The sequence below is a fragment of the Calonectris borealis genome, chromosome 7, assembly GCF_964195595.1.
Source record: "Calonectris borealis chromosome 7, bCalBor7.hap1.2, whole genome shotgun sequence".
Lineage (NCBI taxonomy): Eukaryota > Metazoa > Chordata > Aves > Procellariiformes > Procellariidae > Calonectris > Calonectris borealis.
Window position 1 is genome coordinate 19827507 of NC_134318.1, and position 25354 is coordinate 19852860.

The window sequence follows — 25354 nt, forward strand, 5'->3', positions numbered from 1 at the left end:
TTCCCTCCAGCGCATTTGCGACCTGGATGTAGGTGTTTGAATTACACGTTTGTGTGCCTGCACGAGAGCATGGCCGCACTGTGGCTCAGTTACACACAGAAGTGGTTAAACTGTAGTATGTGTATTGCACAGGATTGAATGAACACTTCATTAGTGGTTTCCTATTCATCTGAGAAGCAAGAGAACTTAGCTAATATGAAGGTTTTGAACAAGTATTTTTGATGTAATTATATTTACTTTTTCTTTTTTTAAAAAACTTTATATCCTGGAACAATCCTAGAAATGCTGTATTTTATATTAAATACAAAGATTACTTTGTTTAGCTTAAGAATAAGCAACAGTTGGTTGGTTAGCATCCACACTTTGGAAAATAAATAATTGTAGCAGAGGTTCTAAGAAGGTGAAATAGAGGGCTGTATTTGGCTTGTAAAGTAAGTATATTAGTCCTCTTTTTAAGAAAGTGTCACAACGTCTCTCGCAATCTCCAATGGGCAATACGATTGTACACTGTATTGAAAATTCAGCATAGCCAGAATACAATCCACCAAGAGCATCCTAAGGCAGTCTCGACGTAATCTACTCCAGAAGATGCCACCACCAGTATCTATAATATAATTTCCTGTGTTCTACTATCCACATGCTCCCTTAACGGAGCATCTGACAGATCAACCTCATCACACGCAATAGACACTGTGCCATATGCAATGGACACTGTGCTGATCTAACACAATTCCTCCACCCCTTGAACTTCACTGCTTACAGGTAGGCAGGTTCTTTGAGAACAGTGCCACAAAGAGAGTCACTTCACTCTTGCGAGGACATCATGTATGACGTTTAACTATTGTTCTGAAAATATCTTTCACCTCATTGCATTGCATGCATTGCATTGTCTTCAGCAGAAACAGATATAATCAGCAATAACGTGCCTGAGTGGCAAATAGAGTACCAAATCTGATTCTGTACCTGGACAGGTACTTAAAAATCGCAGTTCCTTTCTCCTATGCTACTAGCAACAAATCCACGTACTTGTTTTTCACTTACACAGGTTAAAAATTAAAACAGAGTCTTCAAAGTGGACCCTGAGGGTAGGGATTCATGAGTCCTACATTTCAGCTAGGATAGATTTTTTGTTTGGTACAAAAAGCTGGAAATAATACTGGAAAAACACTGAAAAACGTAAAAGAAATGTATCTGAAAGTCTGATCTAGGAAACAGTTTTATGTATCAATCACATAACGCACTGGAGATAAAACACAGTTCTGATCTTATTTAAGAAGTCATGTTCAATATCACTTTCTAGGAAATCAATAATATTAATCTCTCTGAATAAAAAAGTTACAAACACTAGTGAAGATAGTCTGTTATGTTCTTGTAACTGAGGCAGAACTCAGTTTACAAAAAAAACCAAAAAGACAAACATCTTAAAATTAGGATGTGTACTACCACAGTATTCCAGAGTCCTCATCTCAGATCATCCTAGCTGTTCCAGAGAACACAACTCTTCACTCAGATTCAAACTTAGATCTTCACTTTTTTTTAATCATCTGCAGATTAGATTGGCCTTTACCTTAAAGAAAAGCTGCAGTCAAATGCAGTGTTTCTTTCAAAAACAGAACCATGGTAAACTGGTGGTAGTTTAATGCAAGAAAAGAAGCAGAGCTTTGCTTCACTGCAAACACTCATTACAGAGAAGTTTTTACATCCTGTTTCATCCCTCCACATTCACAGAATTATTAATAAACATAACACACAAAGCTCTTGAATAGCAGCAACTCTTACAGACCATGAGAACAGTATACAGAAAATGCAACATAGCAGAGGTCCCTAGATTAGAGTAACTCCTCAGAGTCTTTCAGCAGTAACCCTGCCACTATAACCTATTGGACTTTGAACAGCAGTGGACTAGGCAAATAGGAAATCTTTATTCTGTTCAGCAGGGTTTCATCAAGACAGCTTCCTTTCGTGCTTTTTAAGCTATCACCTTCCGTGCTTCCTAGTAAAATTGCTTGATCATCATCATGGTACCTTGCTTCAAAGAGGAAAATTTCTATTGTAAATCTTTACTTCGTTTACATGGAAGAAAAAGTCTCTCCACCTCTTAAAGTACAAAGGATCAAAATTTAAGAGAAGTATCATTGCAAAAGCATTAATTTATTGCTTATGTATTAAAATAGCCACAAAGCAGACGACACTATATTATCTCATCTGAATAATCTTCCAATCATTTTTAAACCCAGAAAGTGAGATGGTATTCTTGTAATACATAATGACTGAGAATCAGGGTGGGGAATAAACGAACAACCAAATTCAAATCTATTAACCTTGGCTTCCGCTATTCCAAATCTATTAACCTTGCCACTGTAATTCACCTCACAGTAAAACACAAAAGCAAACTTAAAATGGTTCCAAACTTGCTCAAGCCTTGCCTGCATAGAAAGCCCATTTTAAAAACAGGCTTCAACTCAAACAGGAATGACATAGCTTAGAACAACTGTCAGGTTGTCAGCTCTCACAGCATCACGAAACAGCTACTGAGCTGCTACAACATACAGCATGTCATAATAAGGTAAACTGTCACCAGTTTCAGTTTGCCTATGAGACGTCATCTGTATGTACTGGTATTCAGCAGTTGAGTTGTAAATGGTTTAACTGCCTGTGAATCAAGGACAAGACAGACAACAATGACAGAAGCACTGCTGCCATTCTAAGGGACATCCTTGCTCTCCAGTTGTGCACTAAGGCCACCTCAATCAAATTAATTCGAACAGTTACACACAATTGCTGTCAATGCACAACTAAACTCCATTTAATCTTTCTGAACCTGTTCAGCTATACTAACAATAGTAATATATCACTGATCCTATAAATAGGCTTGAAGAAAGCTGCCAGTGTTGAGTACATCATCAAGTCCAGTTCAAAATGCACCTATGCAACACAGCACTTAAATGACAGCCTGCTGACAGCACTTCACTTCCAACCTTCCTAAAGTTTACTTCCAAAGTAAGTTCTCCTACCATGAGCTAATCTAATGCTAACAGCAGAAGTTTCAGAAGACAGCGTATGTAGAAATACCTGTAGACAGAATTTATACAGATCCAGAAGCACCTTAGCATTTGTTATGTGACTTATACCAAGTAAAATGCTCTATCATCTTAGTCATATCATGATGATGCAAATCCATTTATTTCACTCATTGCTGTAGTTGTCCACTCTTCCTTGTCTTTTTTGAAGATGCACGTAACATTTCCCACCTTTCAGTTACTGAGGATGTTCTCCAATTGCCATGACTATTCAAAGATGATAGGGAGAGGTTTCACAATCATGCCAGCCAGTTCCCTTGGGTGAATCTCACCTGGTCCTATGAGTCTGTATACATCCATTTCACTTAAGTACTCTGTAACTTGATCTTCCTCTACCATGAATGGCATCCTTCTCTGCTCCTTAAATTCTGCCACACCTGAGAACAGGCCCTGTCAGTGAAAGCCAAGGCAAAGAAAGTACTGAGTACCTCAGACCCCTTCTGAGATCCCCACTGCACCCCCATATTGTCACACAATGCCTACTCCATTCAGCAGCAGGGCCATGTTCTGCTTACTCTTCCTTTGGCTGTCCATACACTTGTAAGAGCTCTCCTGTTGCTCTCCACATCCCTCAGTTTCAACTCCAACCAAGCTTTGGCTTAATTCCATTCCTGCACATGTAATTGACACCAGTACCTTTTGTAGGCTTCGTTTTTGCTCAAGTCAGGAGCTCTTCCTGCAGCCTAGCAGACTTACTGTCATGCCTGCTGTTTTCATGAACATTAGAATGAGTCATTTTTGCAGTTTGAGGGAACTGTTCCTGGAGATCAACGCGTCCTGTGCTCCTTTACCCTTCACAGCAGCCTCTTACAGCCTCTTACTTACCAGTTCTCTAAACAAGCTAAAATTCTGGGCCTTAGGCTGCTAGTTGCCCTCCTCACTTCCCTCAGGATTTGAAATCCTACTATCTCACATCCACTACAGCCTGGGCTGCCACTGACTATTACTTCCCTGATCAATTCCTCTGTATTTGTGAGCAGCAGATCCAGCAGAAGCATTTGCCCTAGCTGATCCTTCCAAAATCTGTTTCAAAATATTGTCCCAAACACCCTGCAGAAACCTGCTGGATTGCTTGTATCCTGCTGTGTTGCCCTTCCAGCAGAGTGTTTCAAGTAGTTCTTGAGAACAAAGGCCTTCCACTAACAGATGTCATCCAGTTGCTTGGAAGATACATCCTCTTCCTTTTTCGATCAGGCTGCCTATAACAAATGCCTACCACAGTATTCATAATTGCTGCCCTATCCTCTGATTCTGAGGCATACGGACTTCACAGGCCTATCACCCATCCCGTAGCAGAGCTCCAGGCTTCCAAGTCATTCCTTTGTATAAAACACAACCTCCCCTCCTTGGCTTCCCTGTCTGTCCTTCCTGAAGAGACTGTTATCCATCTATTGCAGCAGTCCAGTCTTCTGAGCTACCCTACTGCATCTCTGTGACTCCAATGAGGTTACAGCTCTATGACAGAGAGCTGTATGTCTTCCAATTCCTCCTTTTTGTTTTCAGGACTTAAAAAATTGGAATAATGGGATCTCAAATGCACTGCGAGAGGGCCCCTTCCCCTGCCCAACCCAATCACATTGTCTTTTGCAAACCCCACTCTCCAAGAAGCCCATGATCTGGATGGCTATTTATTCCCCTAGAAGTTCTGTCCAAGTTAGTTTCTGATGTGCCAGTGTGGTCATTCCAACTGTGCCTGTGACACATCACAATCATGGTTGTGTCAACTCCAAACAGCTCTCCGGACCCTCAGAACACCCCATTCTGGGCCAACTGTTCCATTAAACTGCCAGGTTTGCACATCTTGGTCATTAGCGCTATCCACGTGTTTGTTAAATAAGAAGCTGGACACAAGCTGTCCTGGTTTTGGCTGGGATGGAGTTGATTTTCTTCCTATTAACTGGTATAGTGCTGTGTTTTGGATGTAGTGTGAGAATAATGTTGATGACACGCTGATGTTTTGGTTGTTGCTAGGTATTGTTTATGCTAGTCAAGGACTTTTCATCTTCCCATGCCCTGCCAGGTGTGCAGGGGGCTGGGAGGGAGCGTGGCCAGGGCGGCTGGCCCAGCTGGCCAATGGGCTATTCCATACCATACGACGTCATGCTCAGCATATAAGGCTGGGTGAAGAAGAAGGAGGGGGGGCGTTCAGAGTGATGGCGTGTGTCTTCCCAAGTAACCGTTACGCATGATGGAGCCCTGCTTTCCTGGCGATGGCTGAACACCTGCCTGCCGATGGGAAGTGGTGAATGAATTCCTTGTTTTGCTTTGCTTGTGTGCACGGCTTTTGCTTTCCCTATTAAACTGTCTTTATCTCAACCCACGAGTTTTCTCACTTTTACCCTTCTGATTCTCTTCCCCATCCCACCCGGCGGGGGGGTGAGCGAGCGGCTGCGTGGTATTTGGCTGCTGCCAGGTTAAACCACGACACAAGCCTACTCCATCTCACTTCAAGACTTCCTACTTGTCAAGCAACTTCACCTGCTGTCTTTTGGTTCCCAAACATAGTTCAATCACCTTCTGAACTAAGGATCCATCAACATGCTCCCTCCTTCTATGCTGTGCTCCAAAATGCTCGTGCTGAATTGGGGACCAAATTAATTGTACACAAACTTACTTCTCTTCAGCCACTATCACACAGTTCTAAAATGCAGTATCTTGTTCCATTTCTGACCATTTAGTCTGAATATTGCTCAGTACACAAAACTAATACAAATACTCTATCACATCTTACAGTGTACTGAGTTTACTGCAAAGGTCACTGCATTTGTACGTTTTTCTATACTTTAAACAAGAATGGGTCTCCATAAAGTGTTAAGATAAACAATTACAAGAAACTTCATCAAGAGGCAAATATATTATCCTATTATTTAGGATTCATCTTGGAGAGCGCTTCTATGATCTTGTATCCAGACAAAGGTTGGGGAAGTTTCAACACTTTTGTGGTTTTTATATTAACATTGTAGATGCATTTCTGCCCATTTTAAACACTATTTTCCTATCAGGAAGTATTATATCTAGTATGAATATGTCCTCTAAACTATATATACTCGCAGCTGTTTAAATAACAGATGACAAAGTCACGGGTATTTCAACAAATCGCTTGGTTCAGAGCAATTACATAATAAACAGGAACATTTGGACCTCAAATGCATGGTGCACCTCTGCACCAGCTGTACAGATTAACTGCACTGCAAGTTAGAGCAACAATACATGCAATTAAGCATTTGGATCATATCGGGTATTCACCTCACCATGTTATGCACTTAAGCAGTCAGCAAGGAAGTCCACTGATCTAGCCTATCTGCCAGTGAAGTCAGATCAAAAACATCACCACTGACCAGAGCTGCTGGAGAGTAGCAAAGGGATATGAACAGTGTACTGATGTCATGAAAATGGGAGTCAAATAGGAGCAGGTTGCTTGGATCGTAAGAGCATATTTTAGTCTTTTAGATCTTTCCCCAATTTTAGACTGAATGTAGCCTTCACAGCAGAAGTCCATTTAGAAACATACACACTACATCAGCAAAATGAGAAATTAATGCTATGCTAGCATTCTGGACTTCAGTCTGATTTATAAGTATAATAGCTTTTCCTCATGCATTGTATAACAAACTTGTCAATCTCAGGTTCATAGTTATGCATGCACATCACAATCACACATATAAACGTTCACATACGCTTCCAAAACCAGCAAAGGTATACCAACACCACTGAAGTAACTCTCATACAGAAGACAGAATCAAGTTACTTATGAAAGCTTTCCAGATACACACTTTAAAGATGCCAATGCACTGCTGAAAACCCTGAGCAGACAAGAGAGCCGCAACAAAATCAAACTACTGCCAGAAGTTGGAAACAGCTTGTGATCTGCTTCTCAGAGGCCCCTAGTCATAAAATAGAGCCTTTCTGAAAGTTGTAAGCAATAGTTTGTGCTCGAAAGATTGCCCTTATGTAATCAGCAATGTTCAACTCCTATATACATTTTGTTAATATTTGTGTCAGAAGAAAACGTATTCATGAGAATATATCCAGAACAAAAGAAGCAACCAGAGAACTATTTGCCCTTGCATGTTCTGAGTTCTTCTCAGTCTCTTTAAAGGCCAGCCCCAACAAATGAATTACCTTGGGCAGATGGAATCAAGCACTTTTCCATTAAACCTTATTTTGTTTGAAACATAACCAAGTAAAATAAGTCCCTTACTATGGAAAGGAAGAACTCATTAAGTTTTCATGCAGTGTTCTGTATCAAACCGGAGATCTGAAAGAATAGCAAGTGCTAGTAACTGTTTTTATAATACACCAGTATCTAAAGTGAAGATTTCCCTCAAACCAGCATTTCAAATTATCCTAAGAGACTTCCTTTTGTCTTATAAAAGATCAAATAGTTTTGAAATTATATGAACAAGTTGTGAAGACACAGGTTCAAAAAAGGTAGTCAGAAAAATCAAAACAGCTGAGTATTCAGACAGCACAGCTCAATGCAGTTAGGTCAGCTCAGCATTCCAAGTTCTGAGGTATCACCATGAATGGAAGGCAGAAATAGGCAAGGTGAAAGTGTGAGCTTATTAAGACTTACGATTCCTAAAACTGTAATTCATGTTACCATTTTTTCCGTAACTATTCTGTGTGCCTCTGAACTGTTCTTATCTATGTCAACGGGAGGAAGGTCAAAGATAGAGGACTTTAAATAGGTGTTAGTACCCTCTTTGAAAGCACTTTTGAGACAACTTCAAAGGACCCCAATGCCAAGATCCACACAAACACTATAAAAAAAAAGACAGACTATCTGTAACTTAGATGCTTAGATCAGTGAACAACCTGCCACGTTCTCTTTTCTTCGTCTGGTTAAAGAAAAGCTTTCTTCGTGATGAACAGAGTAAGCCAAAGATTCTTTCATTATTGTTACAAGAAATAATGCCAGCTCTCATTCCTCTCCACATCCTCAAGTAAACTCAACACAGGGGGCCCAAAACCTTTAGTTCCTTTATAGAAAGCTTCACAGAAGAGGTTAGGGCTAAACAAATGCCCTTCATGAAGGGAAAGAAAGGTAAAGATGACTGCATTACAGTCAGACCAACAAAAGGTACCCTTTGAGTGAATTAATTGGCTAACACTTATTTTACCTGTGCCAGTTGCCAGTAAACCCCTTGAGTGGAGGTTCTGTGTACAAAGTGGACTACTTGTAAGTGGAGTGAAAGCATAAGCAAGAGAAAAGGAATTGAAGTACCCTTAAAAAGCAAGACTGGCGTGCACAGAGGGCATCAGTCCTGACTACCAATCGGATGAATAAATTTGTCAGTAGGTTAAGTAGTTCAGAAGATCATTAACAAGGCTGCATTGATCTCGTTTTTAAAAGCAATGTTTTAAGTTATTATTTAAATTTACATTTTTGAATTATTAAATAAGTGACACTAAACAGTACATTGTTTATAGAACTGTAACTGTTGAATGAATTTCCTTTAAGAACTGCCATTACCTTCTGAGTGCACATGAATACCATTGTTAAAAATATATCAAACGTGCTCATTAGAAAACACCACCTGTTTGCTCTCCTATAGGCTCTACGTACTCCTACAAGACTCAACTGACAAGACAGGAAGATGGACCTAGGTGGCTATGCCTAATATAACAAGTAGACTGAATATGCCCAGAACCTTTACAAGACACTGAGGCCAACCAGCACAGACAGATGGCATCCATACCATTAAGCTCTGACTCTCAGCTGGAGTGTTAACCTGGCTGTTAACATAATTCTCCCAGATTTATGGCTCAGGAAAATTGTTATCACACTTGGGAAGTGACAGATGCCCTGGACCAAAACTGTATCAGGGATGGTTTTAACAGTTTTAGAGTAGATAACAAAGCTCCAGACCCCAAGAGCTTTTCCTATCATTGTTTATTCATACCTACAAAAGCTAGCTTAGTAGTACTAAAGAATGTGAACAAAAGCAAAATGGGGAGTCAGTACTGAGAAGTCAAAAGGTACATCTAGGAAATCACTGCAAATACTGTATTTGCTCAGGTAAGTGGTCACACATACTTCGTAAGACACAACAGAAGATCCAAACTACATTTTGACTTACATGAGCAGCAAAACGTCATTGCTGTCCATTTCTCTACTAAAGCATGCTGTAGAACAAGGAATTAACCAAGTAAGATTTAGAAGAACCAACAGATGAAGGAGCTTATTAGGGAATCTCATGGTGATACCTAGTTAGCCAGCAGATACAGAAACTGCGTGATAAAAAAAGCTTACATTATCTACCAAGCACTGAACACAAAAATCCATCTATTACAGCACACTTCAAAAAACATGGCAATCTGCTAAATACTTACTGTTACAGCAGTAAACAAGCAAAAAAAAAAAAAAAAAAGAATTTCTTTACAAGAAGGCAGAACTGCCTGATAAAAGTGATGGCACTGGAAAAGAAAATATCCATTAAGAAAGCCACAAAGTGATCTCATTGAGGTGAGATGTCTCACTGTGCCTCAACAACAGGGCGACAGGCTACAAAATACGCACTTTGTCCACTGACTTGCTGCAATATAACTACACTCTGCAGTCAAAAGTAGAAATTCTTGATCATTAAAGGTGCACTACTTAATTAAAATCTGTTTTCAGCAACCAGTCTTTGGCAGATGGCTTCTCCTGTTCACTAATTCCCTACAAAGCCAGCTTTGTCCAACAAACATTTGTTTTTATTGTTACCATGTTTGGCCTTGCCTTTTAGCTGTTTTCAATGCTATGTGAAATGAAGATGCTCTTCAGTTAAAAGTCTTAGCTTCTGTATCTGAAGTGACATGCCTGATCTCTTTTGCAGTTCTGATAAATGCACAGTGTCTTGAAGCTATATAAAAGCAATGCCAAGAAATCCCAAGAGGCCGATTTTCTTGGAATAATCTTAAGTCAACAAAGCTTGATTCAAAATCCATCTTTATTCCCCCCTCATCTAAATCTCAGCTTGACAGAATGTTCCTTATTAGTTACTTAGGAGAGGCCAAACCCATGCCTTCAGGTCAGCAACATAATCAATCATCAAGAAAAGAACATAAAATAAGCAGCAGCATTCAGGTTCCCTCACAAATTCACAGCTCCCATAGACAGACACTTTCAACTCCCTCTTAAAGAAAAAGAAGAAAAAAAGGAAGGTAATTCAGCCTTTCATTTGGACACAATACATCCGTAAACATTCCAACAAAAATGACTAGAAGATGGACGCAGTGTTCTGTATTGGGGTACACAAGTAAGTCAGTCAGTAGTAAAAAAATAACCAGAATGATTCAATACAGGCCACCACAGGTAATAAATAACACAGGCCTGGTTTAGCCAGATCCTTAAATCTGCGGTGTTGACTTCATAAGTATAATTTGAGAATATATTTTTCCAATAAAGCCTATTAAAAAAAATCCTGTTCCTCTCCACCTCAGCCTCTCATTCTCACCTTCTGTTGTTCGCCACACCCTCAGCAGTAACAAAGCAGTTCTTTCGGGATTGTAACGTGAGAAAGGGAATGCTGAAATGCTCTTGGTTGAAATAAATTTTATCTTAAAAAAATACGTGGTCCCACTTCATCCCCATCTCAATTCTGTTTACTTAGCAAAGTATAACTGTAAACAACTTTTTTTAAAAGTGTGTTTATTCCTAGATCATCTCTCTGCTATATTTCAGTATTTGTTACAGCAAACTGTAAAACATCTTCACACCAGACTTTGGAAAAGAACAGTATGAGGATGTTTACAGAAAGAGTTCATCATTCCACAGCCACCCTCTTTTTCAAAGTTATTTCTACTTCACATCCATATTTGATTAAAGTAATTATACATTAAAAAACTCCATTCCTTCTGATTTTCTTGAAGTAGTTTTTCCAAAATATTACTTTCTGGCCAATGCATTATTTCCCATGACCAGATTAAAGGGATTTAGACTATCAATTCTCTATAAACAGATACCAAAGAAGTAGATCCAACCACTTTCAGCCCACTGCAGCTTGGGTCTAGCTCTAAACAGCAGGCAGGTATCAGAAAGGGTTCCCAGCAGTTCCATAAGCATACCAGAACTTACATGCCATACATGTGAACACACTTCATCCGATCTCTCCTAACAGATTTGCTCCATTACAGCATCCACCTTTACCTTTTTTTTTTCCAGTCTGCTTTGTTTTCCAGAAGTTAATTTATGAATTAGTATAAAGAGCACAAGTTTTCTCAGTTCAAGGTGTGTGTCTTGTTTCCAGCTGAATACAGAGTTTTAAATCAGCTACCCCCCTCAACCTGTTACCACAAGGCAAGTTTATGCAGCTACGTAAAACAACACAAGTTAAGGCTACACAGCAAGGAAATTACGTGAATTCACCATAGTTAAGAAGGAAATTATATGCCTTTTCATTACTTCTTCCCTCTTTTGCCCTTTTAGTGCTTCTGTTAATAGACTGTCATTGTTTGTGTTCAAGTAATCTTAAAAGAAGAAACAACACCATTTCCATACTGTAATGGCTCTGCTCATTTGCCTCATTCCAGCTTCCTACCAAAAAATGAAAGCCCTTCAGCAAAGAAAATTTATCACCTTTTCCAAGGCTCTTCCTTTTTGATATAAAACTTTCTCAGAGCCACTGTAAAAACCTCAGGCAGCATTTTTACTCTATTCCACCACTTAATTCCAACACATTTATTGTATTTAAAAAAAAGTTACTCATCTTCAAAACAGGGATGACGTTTTCTCAAATGCTAGTATCATCCATCAGCCATATGTTGCCCTAAATGACAGGCCACGTGTTAGTCCATTACTAGTTTCAAGTTTTGTTCAGCTTGATTTTTTTGGATGACTGCACAAACTTGGTGCTTCACAAAAAAATCATTGCTTTTCAGGTTTCCACAGAGGAGTAACCTAATTTGCTGTTAAAGCAGAAAGCCTAGAAACACTATAGCAGGAACAGAGATAAGAGTGTTATGAAATCACTCTTTTGGCACAGCAAAATTTCCAAACCTTCTTAATATACCAAGCACCACAAAGCCAGTATGGAAAATGGAACTAGGAGAAGAGTTCGCTGTCCAAACTGCAACTAGCCATGGAAAGCTCAACCCTGACTCCTTCCGAAGACACTGCAAAAACCCAAGACATAGAAATGGACATGAGAAAACTAGGCCCAAAGTTGTCTAAAAGAAAGTCTTATTTTCAATCAAAAATAACCTTTTGTCTGCATCAGAAGACAGAGTTTTTTAAGTATTGGAGCCATGAGGAAGTTTGAAATCACTAGTTGATCCTAGAAGAGAAAATGCTGTTTGAATTGAGCATATTCAGAAATTAGCAGTTTTATTTTTGAACAATATTCATGTTTTTGTTCAAGCTTAGGAGAAACCAAACCTCTTCCCTTTCACAGAAAAACTGCTTTTACAGGCTAGACCGCCTCTTTACCAAGCTTGTAGGGAGAACAAAATTGCACTGAAGACCAGAAGGAAATCTCATACTCTTCACAATCTCCTTAAACTGTGCCTGAAGACTATCCTACGTTTCATCAATGCAGTTTTTTCAGCTTGTTTCAAAACTGTCTCAAAACTGCTGGCAATAAGAAATAAACCCACTGTCAATACAGGTTTATATTACATGTGTGTCGATGCTTGTGGGACAGCTTTTGTGCCTAAGGTAATTCTCTGGACTTAATCCACAATTCTTACCGCTTCTGCATGGCTGAGCCCTAAGCAATGAAGATCTTCCACATTTGCACAGAGAGACGCAGATCTTCTGAAGCAAGTGCAAACTGGAAAGAATTCAAGAATGCACTCTACAAAGATATTCGTCCTTCTTTTGCCTATTCATTGCTCCATCACCATTCCTTACTTCTCAATGAAAGTGCATACAAGATCATTACGTGACCTGGGTTTAACAAACACTTTCGAGGACATCTGTCGTTACTCCCCATCCACTTTTAGCCCAGAATATTTCACTGATTCAGCTTTTGTGCACAAAAGCCCCTAAATGGTTGCATGCGGACAAGTGATTGTAGGAATTTGCAGTGGAGGAGAAGACAGGACTAGAACTGAGATCAAAGAACAGGCTGTAGTTCCAGATCTTCAGTCAAGCTCTTCAAAGCTGTAAATGGCAAATGAACACTCGACCCCACCAAATCTTGTTCACAGGCCTTTGCTGATTCATTTCCTATTGAGAAGCAATGTAGGCTACTGAATGTTGCCACTAACCTAACTGACTTTGTGCAAAAAAGTGGATCTCTCTCTCTCAGTTACCAATTTATAAGTATCGGTAATGGTACTGACCTCCTTTACCAATTGCTCTGATGCTTACTCATTAAAAGTATGTAGGAGGAAAGACATAACTTTTCATTAACAGTTTATTTTCCCTTTACTTGTAGACCCAATCTTTTGTTCCTCTCATCCCTTGGAAACTTGCCTTCCCTGGTGTTATACATTAGCTGTTGCACAAGTGCTGCTACTGCTGCTACTCTGCTGCTTCTGCAAATCAGGACTTGAAGATTTACTCACCTGTTTGAATGGAACAAGAAGAAAAATACTTGACTAAGAAACAGTTATCAGATTTGGGGAAATGAGCAAACAAGGACATTTAACAGAGCCACTTCTCCTACACCAGAATACAACTCCTCAAGTAATATAAATTGTGTGTTTCTTCCACTGCCAGGCTTGAATTGTCTTTCCCTATCATGGTCTCCTCACAAAAAAAACTGAGCTACACATCCCAGAAGGGAATCAGGGGTTAGTTCAAGCTAATGGGAAAAAAAAAACAATTAAAAGTTGCAATAAATGATACAAAAGGTCAAAAAGTCAGCACCAACTTTCCCAAACATACAGACAAGTGAAATAAAAAAAAACCCCACACACCCAAAACAAAACAAAGAACATATGTTCAGCCCAAATAGAATCCCAGCATCATTAAAACAGGTTTCCTCTCTCAGGCAAGAATAATCATTTCACAATGAACAGATAACCAAATGAAAAGAAAGAATTCTGAAGGGGAGGAAGAAACTGTTACAATCAATTGGACCAGAAACACCCTCAAGATAAACAACAAAAGGCTACCAAGGACTTCGCTCCTCAGCATTGAACCCAGTTGTAACTGTGACGCAAATGAACCATCAACATACTAGCCAGCACAGTTGGAAAGTTTATCCTATATTGTCACATGCATTTTTTTCCTCCAATTGCTGCTGGGCCTCCAGCATGGAATTTGCAATCAAGTAAGTAGAAATATGGGACTCTGATGAGATGAGCTTTGTGAGGAAGTGTGAATCAAAAGATTGCTTTAAACTTACAGAAAATAAATACGAAATATTGCCGTATTCCATTCTAGTAATATTGAACTCTGTATGTTAGATATGCCAAATAAAGAAATACTAATATTTTTTGGCATTGCAGCTTAATGAATAGAAACAGAAAGCATATGAAGATTCTAGGTTTTGTGAGAGATCAAATCAAGAAAGTAAAAAAAAAACTTCTTGTATGGAGAAGCTGCTAAAGTTTAAAAAAGACATTGGACTGCACGGAGAGGACAGCTACAACACTGTAGCTACAGTGCTTGTACTGTCAAAACCACAACAGCAATGCAGGCTGAACTGACAAAGGACATATAAAGACTTGCTCAAATGCAAGTATATATAACCCTTGTGACAGGAATGATAGCTGTGTATCACCGTAAATGGACTCATATATGGACATGAAGTGAAACAAATACAGAATGGGATCTTATACAATAAAAACCTGCACGCTCGTTTATTTCTGGAGTCTACTTGCCCGAAATTTAATTTGCAGCAAATACGAAAGATTCATGCATAAGTTAATTATTCTCCCTCAGGTACAATCCTGCAATCACAATCCAGTCAACCTCACAGAATACAAGAAGAACAAGGAAATGAAAACAAAACAAAAAGCCCAAACCCAAGAAGTTTGGCAAGAATTATCAGTCCTGTAAAAGGCAGGAAGGTATAAATATAACAAGCAAATTAAGACCCTTATTCATTTTCAGGAACTGCTTTTGTACATTTAGATACACTCCAAGTAAAAATTAGGTTCCCTAAAAATCAGACTGTTATAAAATAATATTTAATAAAGCATACTCAGTGTAAACAAAAACGAAGACTTCATGTAAACCATTTCGTCTTCAGTATGACATGCTTCTAGAAAACAAACCAGGTTAAACTGTTTTTATCTTACAGTAAAGTGAATTAAGCAAAATGAAGCAGTATCAAGTCTACAATTTTTCAAATCAACAGTTGCATCATTTGATAAATGTTTAGAACTAAAGTTTTTTCTATTTCCAACAGCCCAACAAGTTTCTGTCACAGTCAAAACCCATAACTTCCCTACAAAAAAAAAATCTTACCAGGCTTTAAAACTCAGAACAGATACAGACGCATATACTGTGTTTTTAAAAACAACATTTCTATTTAAATGACCAATGACATACAGAAAACTACACTACTTGTTGCTGAAGACGATCAAGCTAGAGAACTCAAGCATTTTACAGCATGCTTTCTTCTCACAAAAGCTAAAGTACTCTTCCTAAAAATCCTCCTTCCACATGTGAGATTATAGATTCCTGAAGAGATAGGCAGATAGACCTTACGCAAAGCTTTACGCTGGTGTCTACAGAGTAAGAAATAGCAGTATTATATCAGTTTCTATTTGAAATACAGCCAAGTTTAAATGTAATTAGCAAAAAGTTAAGTTGGGTGGGGGAGGGGGGGAAATCAATGGTCAGACAACAAATACCTATTTTTTTTTTAGCAAAATAAAATAATTTATTTTCCCTTGCAAGTTATAGGATGACCACATAGACTCATCTGTAAAGATTAAATTAGTTGAAGACAAAAGAATGCATCACAATCTGAACAAACAAATGCATTGAACTTACCGAAAAAGAAGCAAATTCTGTACCACAAACTACATTTTCACCAGACTGCTGACAACGCAGAAGTTGTGTAGTGGCTTAAGGCTGCATTCTTTCCAGCCTAACTGTCAAGTATCGAGATATATACAAAGTAACATGAGCAGTCAACTGCTTGCACACAGTTCTTGAGACCTACCCTTCTGTGGTTTGTAACTATCATTTTCTGAAAATTACTTGCTCAGTTACATTTTTATTATTTTAGTCTAAAAACTGTTCTGGTTACTTTTATAAAAAAGACAAGTACCAGTGACTGCTTCACAGAATTCAAAATAGAGCAGGTTAGATGCGTTACCCGCATGACAAATGAAGGCTTAGCGTTTAGAGCATAAAATTTATCTTCCAATAAACTTTATGAGAACATGACAATCTAGATAATGTTACTGGCAAAAAAATGTTTTAAACTGTTACAAACTTGCTCTGTTCAAATTTAGAATAGTAACTCGGATTTTGCTATATCCCATCTTCTCAGGCCAGCTGGAGCAAGTTATTCTCAGGACACCACAAGTGAACAGAAAGGGTGAAAGTACAAAGAAGGTGGTAGTCAATCAATTACAATATAGGAGGTAGAAACACAAATATAATTCCAAGGAAAAAAGTAAATAATTGGTTTTGAGGTTTTTTTGTGTGAAGACAGATTTTGGACTCACTAATCCAGATGAGGCTATGACTGCCCCATTTAATGGCAAGTCAGCCTCCATCCTGCAAAAGGACATAAATACAACCTAGGAAAACAAGCCTCGACGTTTTACTTTCCTTTCCTGCCTAGGGAAAGGTAGCCACAAGCAGTTCTCTTACTACCTTTCATTTAGTCTGCACCTCACTCTCACTACAGAGCCAGACTTTCTCAGTTACCTCTTGGTTCTTCATGCTGTTGGAAACTGAGACAGTCTGATTCCCAGTTAGTTACAGGAACCTCTGTCCAGAAAACAAAGGGAAAACACTGTGGAAAGGTACTGAAGGACTGACTGCGTGCTCACAAAGTGGGCAGTCTGTTAGCTACAGCAGAAGCTACAGCTAGTCTCTGGACTACGCCCAGCATGTATACAGCTGCAGCCTGTACCTGTGATATGAACACGTCTGCAAAGAGGAGAGGCATAAGAATAGCACCAGATAAGCTTCAAGCTAAGGATACCATTAGGTCATGTTGCAAGTCATCACAGAAATCCTAATGATTCAAACAACCCGATGTGCTTCCAGATTTTTCCAGAAGGGTAAGAGGGACAGAACGCCCTACAGATTTTTCCAGATTAAGTAGACGTGGCACAGTAACAGAGAGACAGAGCACAGATCCAGAGAGACACAGCATAGTCATACCCCGACCTTCTGTGGAATCCACAGGTTTCATAGCTGCGCCATCAGTTTTGTAGACATAACTATTGCAAACTCAACCAGAGTAATGTTTGTTGAGGGTGCCTTTTTTGAAAGACACCACAGAGTAAAAAACAAGGAAAAAGCCTAGAAGTACTTACCAGTTGTGCCCAGAAAGAGCTCCCCAACTCCTTTTGCAAGAAAAGATCCTAAACCTAAAATAGGGCCAATTTCTACCTATGTAAGCTTAAAGTTCACATTGCAGTTCCAGAAATATGCGGTACTTCTCATTGCCTTTCCTAAAAGGTTGCAGAAGGCACACAATGGAACAGCTGTTGTGTTCCGCTGCAGTGATGGCTACATTTCAATGGTGGATTAAGTGGTCCAGAACCATCCTTACCTAACTCACAGGGGTATAGTGAAGACTTTTTATCAAGCCATACAATGATGAGATATACTAAGTGTATTTATGAACTCTAGTTTAGTCATGCTAGGTAGAACACTACAAGACACAGAACTTGAAAACTCTACAATTACAAATTATTGTCTTTGTCCTGCTGTTATACTGCAATGTATTTTTATTTGCATTTTAATGTTCTTGCATACACCTTCAGGGCATGAATCCTATTATCTTAGCTATCTCTATTGTCATGTAATTCTACAGTGCTTTAAAAAACATAAGTAATAATGAGAACTAACCACATACAATATACACTAATCCCTTATCATTCTCCCTCTAAATTACAGTAGAAGTTGGATTCAGTAGTATTGAGGACACTTAGCCGAGAAGTTTCTTTAGATGATTTTCTTTGGAGTTTCATTGCAGCTTAAAGACTTGGGGAATAACAGATCTATATTTAAACAAGTGTGCCTGAAGCTTTCTAACAGGTCAGACAACTCAGCAAAATAAAGCAGCAAGTACATATACAGCCATGAGCACCTACGCTTTTTTTTTGTAACAATTTCCACTAAGGCAGTGATGAACTTTAAGACAAAAAACAAAATACATTCCTTCTATGCAGCAATTCTTCGGCTAAAACAGTTCTTTAGCTAAAAGAAGATGTAAGTTAGAAATATTAGAATGTAGAGAATGCCTTGGACTAACACCTTCTTAGCTTTAATCACAAATAATTACCTCTTCTTATACTAATGAGCAAGGCAAAATGGAAAGCAATTTAGACAATTCATTCAGGGTAATAGCTTTGTGAGCTAATATTACTGCTGAGAGATTCATTCTCAATTTCCTCGAGTACAATAACAGAGCAGCAGTAAGTTTTTCACTTCAGGGAGCTTTTCTATCCTATGTAAATATAAACAGAAATCCCATTATCTATTGATAAAAAAACACAAAGCAAGTTAAATAAAGTTTCGTATGTTACAGTTTCTTATAACAGCCATCAGCTCCCTGGATCACAAGTGTAAATAAAACACTTCACTTACTGAAATCAATGAGAAACCTTCCAAATCCTTGCCTTTGGTATTGGGGCATGATCATTATGCAGGAGACATTGTACTTTTGCTGGCAAAGCTTTTCCTGTGGGAAGGAGAAACAGATCAAGTATGTCAAAGCACTGCTGAAGTGGGCAATTGCCTGCACCTGCCACTGTCCTTGTAAAATATCCCAATAAGGTGAACAGATGCATGGGGTCAGTACCAAAGTCAAATAATTCCACTTTAGTATTTAATTATAAGAAGGAAGTATCAAACATACCCTTCAAAATATTTTTTTATTAGTTAACTACTCAGCATCTTGAAATTAAATACATTGTCTAAACAGCATAATGAAGTTTAAGTGCTGTAAAGGAGGAGGACAGGAGGAAGAGGGAAATATTTTCATGCTTCACTGACAATTCTGTCAAGGATATAAAAGTGGAAAATAATATCCATACACATGGTGAAGTTGTAATTTGTGCAATTGCTACACTAAGTGCCTGCTGGTTTCTATCTTTATTTTGTCTTCTCTCTCTGAATGAATATGGGGTTGGGGTGGAGAGGAGGAACCCCATAGAACTAAGAAGTCTTACTTGAAGGCTTTTTCAAAGCTGAATGCTTCTCACCTGAATCCAAATTAAGGCAGAATGCTCAGAAGCCAGAGCTCTTTCAGACAGAATGAAGTCATATAACATACAGTCAATGGAGGCAAATATTACATTGATTGTTTAAGACAACAGAAGGAAGAATTTAAACTAGGAAGCTGTTCTAACAATGTAAGGTTATAGGTTCCTTCAGATTTATTGATAAAAGGAAGAGCTTTGAAGCCTTGTTACCTTTAAAAGATTACACACAAAAAAACCCCGCCAAAATCAGCACTAGGTAGTTTTGAGAGAGACCAAATAAATCAACCAATAATATACAGGTCAGTATAACTGACAAGAAGTTGTGGCAAGCACATGGATAGTTTAAGACACCACCTATCACTTCAGCCTCCACACATAAGATAACACCAGACCACTGACGACACTGACAGGATGCCATGCCAGTATGTTTGTTTCCATACGCTTCTTCAGCTGTGAGAGCAAATACCCACGCCATATTTTGCCAGGTTTCTTAGTTCCTACGGTATGGTGAAGTATTTTCTCTGTACAGGCTTCCCAAACTCCCAAGACTGCCACTTGGCAGTATGAAGTTCACATCCTGGCAACGTATTTGTAATCAGGGAAGAAAAGTCAGAGCTTTTTTTTTTTTTTTTTAAAAAAAAAAAGGGGAGAGGGTGGGGGAGAAGGGTGGGATTACACACATGCAATTCAGTAAATAATTTGGAATTTGAGATGAAGGTTTTTTTCCTAAGTTTTGGCAGCTAAAACATTCGTGATCATCAGATGTGACAAACAGACTGGCCAAAAGCAACAGGGGTGAAGCGGGGGAAGAAAATGCAGCCTTGCTGAAAGAAGGGACAAACGTCAAGAGAGACTCATCTTAACACCTGCAGTACCTTATATAAATTTACTAGAAAATACTTGCCTATATCAGAGTTGACATGTTTGTATGCCACAAGAACTTCTGACTGACATAAGAGACAGTGCAAATTGTGCCTACACATCTCACTGTTCCTTTAATCCCAGAAAGGCCCGCATCTCGGAAGAACTGGTCAGACACCCAAGAGATCGCTATAATATGCAAGTACTCTGACATGATTTTTAGACTCCTTTAAAATAATATCTTCATACAAATCACTTCTTAAAGAAAGAAAATTATATACTGAGGGATGTGGTGATACTAAGGGCAAGAAGTACTGAATTTCTGAGTAATTATACCAAGTCAACACATTTCTTATGGACAAATTGACTAATGGAAGCTTTTCCTGTTGCAGACACATCTAATTATACTTCACCATTATTTTTGTCAAGACAGTCCACATCAGTATTATTATCTTTGTCTATAGCAGCCCTTAAAATTCAAAGAAAAAACCACAACCAATAAAGACATCCACTCTAAAGAAGGCATCTACCATAACGTTAGACACTGCATTCTTATACTCAGTGCAATGAGTAACTGCATTAGATCAGACTGTACACAAGAGATGAACACAGCTAGCCATTTATGTCTAAATAGCCAGCTTGAACTGTTAGCAGTAAAACCATGAAAACACATCAACGTTTCAAATACCTAGCACTTTTAGAAGTTAGACTTGGTATACTATTGCGAAAATGGTAGGGGGAGAAGAAAGATTTCATTTTTAACTGAAACCACAACACATTCTAGAAAAAACAAAACATAAAACAAAAAACCTCACAACCAAACCAACAAAAAAACCCCAATGCATGTGGCTGAATGCACATACAATTTCCAATTTGCATCAGTCTCTGAGACAAGAAAGTACAAGTGTACTTGAGACAATGCACATTATATTTGAGATTTACAGAGAAGACTTCAAGCTTCTGAATTCTTTTTCTTTGCTGTTGGCATAAACATTAAGGAAAGCGGGAAATTACAAATGTTCAAAAAAAAAAAAAGACCACTTTTTTTTTTTTACCTTAGAGAAATATCCAACTAAATGGCAGCCTTTCTCATCATTTTTTGTAAGGACATAGAAGAGGAATGGTTCAACATCATAATACAAGGTTTTGTGGTCCAGAAAGAGCTTAGCTAACAAACAAAGATTCTGACAATAAATTTTGCTCACATTTCCATCAACCTAGAAAGCAAGACAGATGCAGTTATTTCCAATGCCATCAACATGTTAGGACAAAAGAACTTCTTGAATCAATCATATCCTAGAAGGAAACATGAACAAGATGGTGTTACAGAAAAAAAACACATTAAGGTTCAGAAGAGAAATGCCCCAGCTTCTTGTTAAATAAGAATTCTCCAGTTAGTACTAATTACTTTGCATTTGTAAGTATCCTCTGAGGATCCAGATTTATTAAACGAAGTAACTTCACCTTTTAATTGTTCAAGTGAGACTCACCTCTTTCACTTCATTCCTGGAATGAAAACGAATGACTGGCAGACAACAAAAACGTACTAGTTAAAACTACATTAAATTTGCTACAAGGCAGTGGTGTACAACAATAAAAAAAAAAAAAAAAACAAACAAAAAACCAAACTAAAAAGCCCCAATGAAGTGTATTGCATTCAATCCTTAAGGTGTAAGGCCAATGAATGAGTTGCCAATTACATATCAATCAGAGCAATGTTTTAGATAAATTAGACAAGACAAAACTTCTATGCTAGACTAAAATGCTACTGAGCAAGAGAAGTAAATTTTCAGGCTAAGTACTACAATTAGTCCAGGTATGTTATGAGTGTAAAGAGTCAAGCTGTGACTCAGACAGCTACAGAAAAGCCAGACACAGATGCAGATTTCCTAGATCAATTAGTTACCACCTGAAAGGGACGGCTCAGTCAAAGGCAACAGCATTTTTGAAATAATGTTCTTAATGGAAAGGTTTGCTTGTACTGATGTTCTTTGATAAAATCACTAGCTGTATTTCATTCACAGAGACAGCCAAATGTATGCACACCGTGCTGAAAAAGAAGCTATGTTCTACCCTAATTTGGTTTTAGTAAGAATCCTAATTACAAATCTGAATAAAACCCAACCTTTTGGATATATTTAGGAATTTCAAGGTGACTTTGGTAGTATAGTTGCATTATCTGGATTAAACAAAAAACATTTAATGGACAGCTACTGCTCCTAAAGGCATCAGAATAAACTTGCATACAGCACTCGAGAACCTATCAAACACATTAAGCTCTCATACAACTCACTCCATTTGTCCAGATGCTTTTTATTCCTTTTCACACTCATTAGCAAGTGTGCAAATCAAATGCAAACATTAACCAAGTAGAAATCATCACTGGGTAAGCCATAAGCCTGAAAACCAAATTATGTAAACTATCTTTTTCAGCAAGAATACTTGTGCAGAAATGTAAAAAAAGTCCTTAAATTCCAGGCAAACACAGCTTGTTCATCAGTTTTAAATGCGAGGAAATAAAAAAAAAAGAGGGACTGCAACTTCAAATGCAAGCACCTGTCTAAAGTTTCTTGCATACAGCATAGTACTAAACTATGTCAAAGTCTTCTCTCAAATCTGTCAAAGTCACACTATGGGCAGAGATACATAAATCTTAAATGCCAAACTCATTTTATTTCTCTCAAAAACAAAAAGCATGAAGGAACCCACAAAACCTTCATTCTGTCCAAGAGAAAATGGGTGCACAGAATTCCTGAAAATATCTGTGAGGAAGGACATCAACTGATGAGTAAGTTTCTACAGTTATCAGAGTAACAACTGACATTAACCTTTGAAATAAAAACCCCACTATTTCAGAAGTCTTAACATACGTGCTTATTGAAGCACTTAAAATAGAGAAAGGGAATAAAAGCAGTGGAGAAAGAGTTGGGATGTTGCTTTCACATGCACCTTGTCTTCCATGTGTTTTTTGTGTCGATCCCCCACCCATCCCCACCCCTCTTCTCAGATGTATTTTACTCTATTTTTTTAAGAAGTTTTTAGCTACCACCAACACGTGAATAATGAAAATAAACTGGAAAGCAGGATTTGCCTATTGTATGCTGCACAGCTCTTAACACCTGGTAATAGAGAAAATGTAAGTTATTGTGGACTGACAGGGACAATTTTGTCTCCTGATAGGAAAAGAGTTAAGTCTGTTTACAGCTTAAGTCTTTTGCTGGCAGATCTACAATATTTATAAAAACTGCCCAAGTCAGGAAGAAAACAATCTTGATGCAGATAGCCATTTTTTTTAACAGCCAAAAACAAACAAGTGAACCAAATATTAAGATCTTATTATAATTTAAGTAAGGACTTCAAGACTGCATCTACCATTGTTTGAACAGATAATGGCAATGACCAAGCATGACAGACATTTATACAATATGAAAACATAAGTTTTAAGTAGAATCTATGATACCTGCAATTAAAAAGAAGTTATCAATATACACATCTAAATACTGCTGTTGATAAACAGCCTCAAAAGAAATCCTAGTAACCCCAGCAGTCTTTTCTGTTAATGCAATCGGTAACAACTTTTGAGACATAGGAGTATGGAGGTTAATGAATAGCTTTAGTAACAGCAGGCACGCTATTTGAAACACAGAATTCTATTGTCCAGGACATCCTTAAAACCCCAAACTTTAACAGACGTCATCTCCCAAGAGAATAATTTAGATTATAAAAGAATACATATCCCCAAGCTCAAACCTGGACTTTCTAAATTAAAGGCTGTGTGTTCTGGCCAAAGTGGGACTGAACCTCCGTCACCCAACCAGGATGTTTCAGGGCAAGCTTCTCAAACACCCAAAACAAAGGCAAAAGCACTTACTAGCTACATTTGTATTTTTAGAACAATACACAAGAAACTGCTTTGCTTGCTGTTATACATTGGAAGCATCTACATTATGATAATATTCTCCCTACACCCAAGATACTCAAATAGCCAGAAATGAATGGGTGCAAGAGGTACTTTTGCTGACAAGGGAAAGACAATCCAGTCAAAGAGCTTCCATTGCAGTCTCCATCTAAGATGCATGCTATAAAAGTATCTTAAGAGGCTGGGTAATGCATGAAGTACAAGTAAAGAAAGTAAGAATTGTGAAAGAATGTGGAAGGGTGGAACAGGACAGGGAAGATGGACTTGGTTTTGCAATATAAGAATTCCCAAGGAAGTATTTAAGTATGTTAAAGTTTTCACTAGTTCTACAACTGGCCCATAATGTCTACAGACCAGTTACTTTCAGAAATTTAGATTGTGATATACCTACCTCAAATACTGAAAGGTCATTTCTTCTGTAGATTTCATTGGCTGGAGGATGAAACCACCCACATTTCTTTGAATGCCTTAACAAAATGTTTTTACTTTTCATGTATTTAAGACAGAATTCACACAGGTAAAGCTTTGGTAATCTGTATGAAAATTAGAAAGATATTTTATGCAAAAAATTTGTTAAATTCTGTAAAAAAAAAGTTACCACAAAGTGAAAGGCCCTCCACATTTAAATATAAAGTACCATGAGTAAATGCTGCTTAAGTTTAAAAATAAAAAAATAAAATAAAAAAAATCACATCAGAGTAAATGATTAAACATACACATAAGCCATTAGAAAAGGAAGGTAAGAAAAGATCAGATTCAATCAATCACAATGAATCTAATTCAATAGAGTTGGACTCTGGTCAGCTGTTTTGTGGTCCAGCCTCCGGTAGATCCCAGTTACTTCCCCCTTCCCACATTCCACGTAAGCTTTGCTGTGGTCTCTATCAAAATAGGCACGTGGGAGTCACACCTCAAATTTCACCCCTCTTCTTCCAATAAAGACAAAGGAGGCACACAGCAGAATACAGAGAATCTCCTTCCCTTTAATTTTCCTTATTTTATATGTGGGGAAGGCTAGGAGATTATTTTTCTTTCGACTGTCTGAAATACTTGGGTGAGACAGCAAACTGTAGTAGGATTGTACCCCCTCACCCCCACCTAAACTACCACTTTACTTGAACACAGAAGCCCATCCAAACAGTTTGCGTACAAGTAAAAAGTCTCCCTTCCACACACCTCCACAACACAGGCAACACAGATGATTGTACTCCTCCAG

The 25354-nt window shown here is 38.2% G+C and overlaps 1 protein-coding gene across 12 annotated transcripts in view; it reads right to left on the reverse strand.

The window, feature by feature from the left end:
• KAT6B (lysine acetyltransferase 6B) overlaps positions 1-25354 on the reverse strand; it is a 119243-nt gene that overhangs the window by 16040 nt on the left and 77849 nt on the right. For 9 of the 12 annotated variants that reach the window (XM_075154427.1, XM_075154434.1, XM_075154432.1 and 6 more), the window contains 3 exons: positions 24530-24671; positions 21275-21436; positions 18742-18835 (listed from right to left, as the gene is read on the reverse strand). In XM_075154427.1, the coding sequence (XP_075010528.1) occupies positions 18742-18835; positions 21275-21436; positions 24530-24671 (398 nt within the window). The remainder of the gene's footprint in view (positions 1-18741; positions 18836-21274; positions 21437-24529; positions 24672-25354) is intronic. The other 3 variants (XM_075154435.1, XM_075154431.1, XM_075154428.1) reach the window with 1 other exon arrangement.